This window comes from Cebus imitator, unplaced genomic scaffold (assembly GCF_001604975.1).
Source record: "Cebus imitator isolate Cc_AM_T3 unplaced genomic scaffold, Cebus_imitator-1.0 Scaffold87, whole genome shotgun sequence".
Classification (NCBI taxonomy): Eukaryota; Metazoa; Chordata; class Mammalia; order Primates; family Cebidae; genus Cebus; species Cebus imitator.
In genome coordinates, this window is record NW_016107402.1 from 5,145,161 (window position 1) to 5,155,220 (window position 10,060).

A 10,060-nucleotide genomic window follows, 5' to 3' on the forward strand; every position below is an offset into this window, starting at 1 on the left:
GAGGGTCTCACCCTGTCACCCAGGCTGGAGTGCAGTGGCATGATTTTGGTTCACTGCAGCCTGGACCTCCTGGGCTCAAGTGATCCTCCCACCTCAGCTTCCTGAGTACCTGGGACTACAGGCATACACCATCATGCCTGGCTAATTTTTGTATTTTTAGTAGAGACGGGGTTTCGCCATGCTGCCCAGGCTGGTCTCCAACTCCTGAGCTCAAGTGATCCTCCTGCCTTGGCCTCCCAAAGTGCTGGAATTACAAGCATGAGCCACCACACCCAGCCCGATTCTCATTCTTCATATAAACTTCTGTATAGTCCTTTTTCAAATCCTCACAGGCATTTAGTACTTTTGCAAGAAAAAGAAAGCATCCAATAAAGGAGGAGGATGAAGAAGAAAACTTGTGCTGGGGGAGAAATAAGGGCAGGGTGGCCCAGGCAGGAGGAGCTGCTCATGTGGAAGCCTAGAGAAGAGAGAAGGCAAGGCAGATGAGGGAGGCAGCAGGGCTCTAGGGAGCTGGAGGAGTGCACAAAGTTGAGGCTGATTTCCAGAGGCTGGGCGCTTTGGCGGAAGTGGGGGTGTGACAGGGGTGAGGAGGTGGACTGTGGTTGGCAGTGGGAGGTGGAGGCTGCAGTGAGCTGAGATCTCACCCCTCTACTCTAGCCTGGGTGACACAGCGTGACTGTCTCAGAAAAAAAAAAAAGGAAAAGAAAAATTAAATAAAAAGTTTTAAGACTCGCAGCTACATGCCTGGCTTCCGGCAAGCGTCAGAGAAGTCAGGGAAGACTTCTGTGCCCGGGGACAGGAGGCGGGGCTTCCCAAGAGATCCTGAGAGAGGAAGGCCAGAAATGGCTGCTCCGGAGTCCCAGGGGGCCTTTCTACATCGGCACTGGGCAGAAACCTAACTGCAGGAGGCCGAGAGAGCCTGGAGATGCCTCCAGAATGCAGTTCTACTCACTGGAGTCAGAAAAGTCTGAATTAATTTTATTTTCTATTCTTTTCCTTTTTATTGATGGGGTCTCAACTATGTTGCCCAGGCTGGTCTCCTGGACTCAAGCAATCCACCTGCCTCAGCCTCCCAAAGGGCTGAAATGATAGGCATGGGCTAGGACGCCCGGCCCAGAAAGGCCTGAATTGAAACCCCAGCCCTGCTCTGTCCAGCTGTGTGACTTGAGCACATGTACTTACCTGAGTCTCCGTACCCTCATCTGTAAAGGGGGAGAGAGTGGGGTTAAGCAGGTGTCAAAGATGAAAAAATATATATATTTTGAGACGGAGTTTCGCTCTTGTTGCCCAAGCTGGAGTGTAATGGTGCGATCTCAGTTCATTGCAACCTTCGCCTCCCAGGTTCAAGTGATTCTCCTGCCTCAGCTTCCTGAGTAGCTGGGATTACAGGAATGCACCACCTCATCTGGCTAACGTTTTGTATTTTTTAGTAGAAACAGGATTTCACTACGTTAGCCAGACTGTTCTTGAACTCCTGACCTCAGGTGAGCTGCCCGCCTCGGCCTCCCAAAGTGCTGGGATTACAGGCGTGGGCCACTGTGCCCAGCCAGAAATATTTTAACAGGTGACAGCAACAGTCCTAGATGGAATTCCTGTCAAAAAGAGGACAGTGGCCATACCCTCCCCCCATCCAATCTACACACAGCCCAACACAGGACATGAAGCGCAGTGCAGAGTTCCTTTATTTGGGGGCAGTACCCAGGCCAGTTGGTGGGAAGAGGCAGGCACACAACCCAGTGCCAGGCTGAGGGGCCCAGCGGGGACGATGGAGATGAGGCGGTTGAGGTATGTTCTCAGCTGTGGGTTCCAGGCCAAGGACAGGAGGAGATGTCAGGCATTGCGCACTGAGCCTGCTTGGTGCCCGCAGGAGCCAAAAATTTGTGGCTCAGAGTTCTTCCCACCCCCGCCTCCTGCTTGCCCACAAGGGGGCCAAGAGGCCAGCCTCCGCATCCTCCTTTCCCCTCAGGATGGAGTCCAGGCCCAAGAGAGTCAGATTCTGCAGAGGCCACAGAGGACACTGAGGAAGGTGACCCTGCCTTAGCCAGCCAAGGACCCCCTGCCTCCAGAAGGGAGGCAGCAGAGGAAGAACAAACACTTTAACACAGGCTGCAGCGACCCACCCCACAGCACACACGGCACACAGAGGGCCCCAGGCACAGCTCCCTTCCAGAGCAAATCCAAACTAGACACACAGCCCGGCTCCTGCCCACAGCCACAGAAATGTGGGCCACAGGCTTGCCTGGGCTGGTACCTACTGGTTCTCTTCCCTGCTGGCAGCATGAGGGGAAAAGACACAGGTGGGCTCAGCTGGGCTCCCAGACACCAGCCCAGGCTAAGTCCTGGTCCCAGCCAACACCGGACAGAGAAAGCCTCCCAACTGCAGGAGTGAAAGGGGGTGTGGCTCACATGGGGGATGCTGTCACCTTCCTGAGGGCTGCCCATGGAGGAGACAGCTCCCTGGGTACTGAAGGGGAATGGCGGGCAGGAGCCAGGAGGTGAGCTGGGACTCAGGTACTCGCTGCTGGCCAGGTACTCACAGTGTTTGGTAGGTGCTGTCCTTGGCCTTGAGAAAGCGCAGCACAAAGAAAGCCACTGCCTGTAGGCTCAACACCAGCACAACGCCTCCAATAAAGCTGGCTCCATCAAATCCAGGGCTGTGGGCCTCAGGGACTAGGGGGCTCCCTGCAAGGGTAAGGCAGGGTAGGGATCATAGCAGCCACTGTGAACCGGAATCCCAGTCCCAACCTATAACCGGCACAGGTAACCTGGAGGCCCTGGTCCTCAATATGGGGTCCTTAAACCCTGTGCTCAGAAGTCTAGTCCAGATCCCACAGGCAGCTGGGAAGTGCCTGGTGGGAGGGACAGTGGTGTGGGAGGGTGAGGCACTGTCCAGCCCTGGTTCTGCTCCTGGCTTGCTCTGTGGCATTTTTTTTTTTTGAGATGCGTTTCACTCTGTGCCCAGGCTGGAGTGCAGAGGCACAATCTCGGCTCACTGCAACCTCCACCTCCCAGGTTCAAGTGATTCTCCTGCCTCAGCTTACTGAGTAGCTGGGATTATAGGCACGTGCCACCACGTCCAGCTAATTTTTTTGTATTTTTAGTAGAGACAGGGTATCACCTTGTTGGTCAGGCTGGTCTCGAACTCCTGACCTCATGATCTACCCACCTCCACCTCCCAAAGTGCTGGGATTACAGGCATGAGCTCTGTGGCTTTTATGCCATGCCCATTCTCTCTGGCCCTTGTGATCACATGGGTCAAATAGGTGGCTTGGACTAGAGTGACTGAGCTCCCAGCCTCCCTGGGCCTCACTAGCCCAATAGGGTGAGGACAGATCCAGAACTCAGACATCCAGACCCCACTCAGAATTCCTTTCAGCCTTGGACCTCAGGGTTCAGAGCCAAGATGGAGATGATATAGCCTCTTTTCAGGATTCCTAAGCCCTGAGACCCCAGTGTTACCCAATGTCAGAGCCCTCAGAGAAGGAAGAAGCAGGGGGAGAAGTGGAGGCCCCAACTCTCACCCTGCTAAGTGGGTGGGTGGGGACTGAACAGCGTGTGTTAGGGGGAATACAGCTGAGGGACAAGCTTGGCCAAAGTTACCTCACAGGACACACACAGGGTCCCCTGACCATTTCCTCTGCCTCATGGAGGGTAAAGCCTTAGGGTCACAGTTGCCAGGCTATGCCTTGGTGGCTCCCAGCTGTGCCACGGTACCTGTCTACTCCCAGCAGGTATTCGATTTCAGGCCCTGCGCCAGGTGCCCAGAGCAGGGCAGGGCTGGTGGATGGAACATCATTCTGGGACAGTGGAAAGGGTATAGCCTCAGCTGGGACCATTTCCCAGAAGGTGTAAGGGGTGGAAGGAGTCTGAGAATATGAAGGGCAAACAATGGTCCCAGCTCCCGCTCAGGGAGCTCCAGAGAAGGAAGCTGGGGGATGAGGAGCAGAAGAAGGGAGAAATGAGCTGCATGAGGCCGATCTGGGGCTCCAGCTGAGGGAGCTGAGCCATCAATAATTCAGCTTCTGAGATCGGTTTCTGGCTTTAATTAACCAAGGGCCTCTTCAGCCATCCCTGCCAAGTCTGGTGACCTCCAGCCTCTGAGAGGCAGTGGGAAGAAAGGGATGGGGTTCTTGCCTCTGCTCTACCAGGAATCTGCCTTGTGACCCTCTTTGGGTCTGGAGGGTGCAGTAGGTGGGCACCGAGGATGTCTCCTGTGCAATTTGAGCTGCACACCCCCACCTCCAAAGACAAATCCCTAGGAGTCATCTTGCATTCCCAGAACTGGCGATGGGGAGGAGGGATGGGAACTGTCATTTCTTGATCGCCTTCAGTGAGTCAGACACTGAAGTGGGCACCGTACAACTTCTCATAAAACCCACACAGCAACTCTGTGAGGAAGGCATCATTCAACCCATTTTATAGATGCAGAGACAGGCTCCAAAGGAGAAGGCGCAGGGCCGAGGTCACCGGGCATATTGGTGCTTGAACCCAGAGCTGTCTTCCTCTGCTCCTCCCACTCCCCCGGCCCCAGGAAGTACCCACCTGTTGTGACTGTCTTCGGTTCATAGGTGGGGTGGTGGTGAGCAGCTAAGGAGACAGGGAATTCATCAGAAAGCAGCCTTCCTACCTCCGACTCCCCCATCAAGACCCCAGACCCCACTCAACATTAAACTTTCCATTCCGATGCAGCCCTGTCCCCACTCCAGACATCCAACATACTTCAATCAAGCCTCAATCACACAATTCCCTCCACCAGATGTGCTCTCTCCATCTCTACCTTTGAGGCTCATCGCTGATGCCATTTCCTCCAGGAAGCACCCCCTCTCATTCCCTCTGAACTTCCAAAGTCCTTGCTATGCCTTAAACTAGAAGAGCTAACGCTCCCATCCCCTCCACACACCTGTACGAATTTTCAGATAAGGAAACAGGCAGAGAGAGGAGGGGACTTCTCAGTGAGCTAAAGGCAGAAGTGATACTGGGCCCAGGTATTGGTGAGCATAGTCCACTCCCCAACAGAGGCTGTTTCCTCCTGGGGGACAGGCTGTGGCTGGGGAGACTCATGCAACTTGGCTTCCGCTCAAGAACCCCCTTACCTGGACATGCCTCTGAGCGGTTGTAGGTGGAGCAACCTTCCTTGACCATCTCAGTTTGGGCCACACAGTGTCCTGGTGGGAGAGGGTGCAGGGGCGAGGTTTGGGGAGAGGGGCCAGGGCCTTGGGGTTCAGAGCTGGGGGCACTGAACCTGGGGGGGTCTCAGCTCCATACCTGGCTCTTCTGGCCGGCACTGCTCCCACACGCAGCTGGAGAGATTGCTCGCTCTGTCTCCCTCCACGCAGTGCTCACAGACCTCCAGCTGTTTGCAGCCCCCTTGGACCGCTGGCCAGATGTTCAGGCGGATCAGGGCTCCCCGCCCAAAGCCTCGAGCTCCTTTACCTGGGAGTGCGGTAGAATGGGAAGGGAGCAACTCCTCGAAACCAAGTTGTGGCACTCGCCCATCCTCTGACTCAACACTCCAGAGGCCCTTGCCCCTCTGCACACGTCTGGGCTCTCACATACACTTGCCCCTGGATCCCCAAGCCCCAGCGCACACCTGGAGCTCCCACAGAACATGTCTACACACGTCTAGAGCCTCCCCACATTCACCCAGGGCCCCTTCATTTGCATACACCTGAGGTTCCCAGAGTCAGTTGGAGACTCCTCCCCCAGACCACCTGAAGCTCCCTAGGCCCCCATACCTGGGGCCTATATTTACACAGAGGGCTCCACACAGAGCTAGAGCCCCCTCTCCCACCTCTGGAGGCCTGCTCTCATCCGGAAAGCCCCCTCCCCTCAAGCCCAGGCTGCTCCTGGGGAGGCGGCTGGCTGAGGGGCAGGCTCCACCAGCCCCTGTCGGGCCCCTAACCAGACCCTGCCGCGCGTTACCAGCCACAGCCAGCTGGGCACACAGGAGGAGCCAGCAGCAGCCGCCACAGAGCACAGTCCTCACGGCGAGGGGTCCCGGCGCCTCCATGGGCTCGGGGGCAGGGGCCGGGGTCGGCGGCCAGCGGCGAGGCGCGTCCGTCCCAGATTGGGCTCCGCGGAGCGTGTGGGGTGAGAGACCTGGGCAACAGGGGCGTGGCCAGGTGGGGGCGTGGCCAGTGGGAGTGGCAGGTGGGACAGGGCTCGTCCGTCGGGGCGGAGCCAGGTGAAGGCGGGGCCAGTTCGGGGCGTGCCTAGTGCGCGCGGCCGGGTGAATTCGGGGGTCTGGGGCGGGGCTTGGACTAAAGCGGGCGGTGTCCTGGACTGGTGGCCGACGTGGTTACTGTGTGCCCCCAAGGGCAGCTTCATGAAGACTCCGGTAAATAGCGACTGCTTTTATCCCTGCTTCACAGGTGAGGAAACTGGGGCTCAGACAAGATGAATGACTCTTTCAAGGTCACAGAGAGAGGCAGTGGCAAAAAATTGGATTTGAACATTATTTCGCAAGCAGAGGTCACTTCCCTGCCTTCAGGGCTCTGTGCAGGCATTGCTTTGTCGAGTACACCCTCCACCCAGGCCCCATATGACCGCTGGGATGGGTGCCAGCTGGCTCCTGCCCTCTGGCTACCCAAGCTCAGCTCCCATGCTCCCTCTTCATTCACTTCACCCCTCCACCCTTCTCCCTTCTACCCCTCATCCGATGCGTCTGCCTCCGGCCTACCACACCCTCTGGCCAAATCAAGGGTGACTCCATTACTAGGCCAACTGGGCCTCTCCGCAGCCTTCCCCACGGCCACCACTCCTGCCCTGGCACCAGCCTCTTTTGGTTCTCCTCGAGTTCCTTAGGGGACATTTCCTCTTCTTCCTCTTCCTTCTCCCACCTCTCCCCTCCTTCCCGCATCTGCTTCCCTAAGCCTCTTAATCAATGCTGGCCCAGGTTAGTTCCAAACCCTGTTCCACACTCTCCTGGGCTCAACCTGGACATTCCACTGCTATCGGTCCCCATTTAAAAGCCAACAGCTGGCCGGGCGCGGTGGCTCACGCCTATAATCCCAGCACTTTGGGAGGCCGAGGCGGGTGGATCACGAGGTCAAGAGATCGAGACCATCCTGGTCAACATGGTGAAACCCCGTCTCTACTAAAACTACAAAAAATTAGCTGGGCATGGTGGCACGTGCCTGTAATCCCAGCTACTCAGGAGGCTGAGGCAGGAGAATTGCCTGAACCCAGGAGGCGGAGGTTGCGGTAAGCCGAGATCGCGCCATTGCACTCCAGCCTGGGTAACAAGAGCGAAACTCCGCCTCAAAAAAAAAAAAAAAAAGCCAACAGCTGAGGCAGGAGGATCACTTGAGCCCAGGGATTTGAGGCTGTAGCGAGCCATGATCATGGCATCGCACTCCCGCCTGCATGTCAGAGCAAAACTCTGTCTTGAATGAATGCCAACAGGTCATGTATCCCAATAAATATGTGCATCTACTATGCACCTATAATAAAAAGTTTACTTTTAGGCCGGGCACGGTGGCTCACGCCTGTAATCCCAGCACTTTGGGAGGCCAAGGCAGGCAGATCACAAGTTCAGGAGTTCAAGATGGCCAACATGGTGAAACCCCATCTCTACTAAAAATACAAAAATTAGCTGGGTGTGGTGGCAGGCGCCTGTAATCCCAGCTACTCGGGAGGCTGAGGCAGGAGAATCACTTGAACCCAGGTGGAGGCTGTAGTGAGCCGAGATAGCACCTCTGCACTCCAGCCTGGGGACAGAACAAGACTCCATCTCAAAAAAAAAAAGTTTTTTTTTTAAAAGCCAACAGGTCCCTCAGTCATCTCCAGGCCAGTTCTGGCTTCACAGCTGCCACATCTGCAACTGATAATATATAGCTAGCAATTATTGACCCCTTACTAGCAGAATGTACATTTTGAGAGCTTTTACATGCAGCTTCATCTAATGTCCACAGCTATCCTCTAGGCATGGGTTTTGTCATCTCCCATTTGCAGGCTGCTCAAGGGCACAGGGTTTCAATGCAGCAGGCCAGGATATAAAGCTAGGACTGAATAATGCCAGAGGCCACGATCTGTGCTGTGCCTCCCATGGGTCCACCAGCTTCTGGCACTTCCTCCTGAGCGTCTCTGAGGCTCCCCAAACTGCCTAGTCTCTTCCCCACTCAGGGAGGCCCCATCATCCCCCTAGTCACCCAGGTTGGAAACCAAGTCTCATCTTCAGCCCTCTCTCTGTATGAGCCTCCAGATTAAAATCCTTTGGGTTCCGTCCCCTTGTGTCCCCTCTGCAGGCCTCACTGCATCTCACCTTCCAGGCCCCTCCCATGCTGGCCCACACAAATCACGGATTTGACCATATCTCTTCCAGTTAACAACTTTCTTTTTTTCTTTTTGTGTTTTTGAGACCAAGTCTCGCTCTGTCACCCAGGCTGGAGTGCAGTGGCACCATCTCAGCTCACTGCAACCTCCACCTCCCAGGTTCAAGTGATTCTTGTGCCTCAGCCTCCCAAGTAGTTGAGATTCTGAGATTACAGGCATGTGCCACCACATCCTGCTAATGTTTTTTTTTTGTTGTTTATTTTTTATTTTTTGTTTATCAATTTTATTGATGATTTTAAAGAATTCGCTTTTGGTTTTGTTGATTTTTCTCTATTGATTTCTGGTTTTCCATTTCCTTGAATTCTCCTCTAATTTTATAGCTTCTTGTCTTCCACTCACTTTAAATTTAATTTGCTCTTGTTTTTTGAGTTTCCTGAAGTGTAGGTTTGAATTATCGATTGTAGATCTTTTTTCTTTGCTCACATATGCAGTGAATATTATGACTTTCTTTCTAAACACCAATTTTGCTGCACCCGGACATTTTTTATAAGTTGTATGTTCATTTTCATTTAGCTCAAAATATGTCATTTTTCCTGAGACATTTTCTTTTTTCTTTTGTAGAAGAAGAAAGAGAGAAAGAAAGAAAAAGAAAGAATAAATAAATTTAAAAAAAGAATGAAGGAGAGGAAGAAAGAGGAAGAGGAAGAGGGAAAGAGAACAGGGGTGTTGCTTTGTTGCCCGGGCTAGAATGCAGTCTAAAAATGGGTATGCCTGTAATTGTGTTTAATAATAGAGACACGAAAAAAAAATGAGGGAAGAAAATAACTAACAAGCAGCCAACCAATATTTCATTTAAACCTGTAAATAGGTGTGATGTGGTACTGATAAGAGTGTATATTTTGTGTATTTAAACCGGAGAGTTCTATAAATGTTAATTAAGTCTACTTGTTCTGGATCTGAGTTCAAGTCCTGGATATCGTTGTTAACTTTCTGTCTCATTGATCTGTCTAATATTGATGTTGAAGTCTCCCACTATTATTGTGTGGGAGTCTAAGTCTCTTTATAAGTCTTATATATCTGGGCATTCCTGTACTGGGTGCGTATATATTTAGGATCTTTAGCTCTTCTTATTACATTGATCCTTTTATCATTATGTAATATCCTTCTTTGCTTCTTTTGATCTTTGTTGCTTTAAAGTCTATTTTATCAGCAAAAATTGCAACTCCTGCTTTCTATTTATTTATTTTTGCTCTCCATTTGGTTGGTAAATCTTTCTCCATCCCTTTGAGTCTTTGTGTATCCTTGCATGTGAGATGGGTCTGGATGTAGCATACGAATTGGGTCTTGGCGTTTTTTGCCTGTCTGTGTCATTGGATTGGGGGATTTAGTCGGTTTAAATTTAGAATTAATAATAATATATGTGAGTTTAATACTGCCATTTAATGTTAGCTGGCTGTTTTGCCCATTAGTTGATGTAAGTTCTTAATTATGTTGATCCTCTTTATTTTTTGGTATTTTTTAGAAAGGCTGATACTGGCTGTTCCTTTCTATGTGTAGTGGTTCTTTCAGAAGCTCTTGTAAAGCAGGCCTGGTGGTGATGAAATCTCTGAGTGCTTGCTTGTTCACAAAAGATGGATTTTATTTTTCCTTTGCTTATGAAGCTTAGTTTGGCTGGATGTAAAATTCTGGGTTGAAAGTTCTTTTCTTTGGGCCGGGCGCGGTGGCTCACGCCTGTAATCCCAGCACTTTGGGAGGCCGAGGCGGGTGGATCACGAGGTCAAGAGAT

At 52.4% G+C, this 10,060-nt stretch overlaps 1 protein-coding gene and 1 long non-coding RNA gene across 3 annotated transcripts in view; one reads left to right on the forward strand and one right to left on the reverse strand.

Annotated features, from left to right (window-relative positions):
* The window catches only part of LOC108308741, a 25,546-nt gene that overhangs the window by 8,504 nt on the left and 6,982 nt on the right, over positions 1-10,060 (forward strand). The gene's annotated exons all lie outside the window — the stretch shown is intronic.
* The window catches only part of LOC108308738 (ficolin-3), a 25,685-nt gene that overhangs the window by 8,156 nt on the left and 7,469 nt on the right, over positions 1-10,060 (reverse strand). Inside the window, exons 1-5 of one of the 2 annotated variants that reach the window (XM_017534692.1) lie at positions 5,923-6,082; positions 5,266-5,433; positions 5,094-5,165; positions 4,543-4,587; positions 2,538-2,682 (exon numbers count right to left, since the gene is read on the reverse strand). In XM_017534692.1, coding sequence (XP_017390181.1) covers positions 2,538-2,682; positions 4,543-4,587; positions 5,094-5,165; positions 5,266-5,433; positions 5,923-6,010 — 518 coding nt within the window. In that variant the 5' untranslated portion in view covers positions 6,011-6,082. Of the gene's footprint in view, positions 1-2,537; positions 2,683-4,542; positions 4,588-5,093; positions 5,166-5,265; positions 5,434-5,922; positions 6,083-10,060 lie in introns of those variants that run through there. The other variant, XM_037740701.1, reaches the window with a different exon arrangement.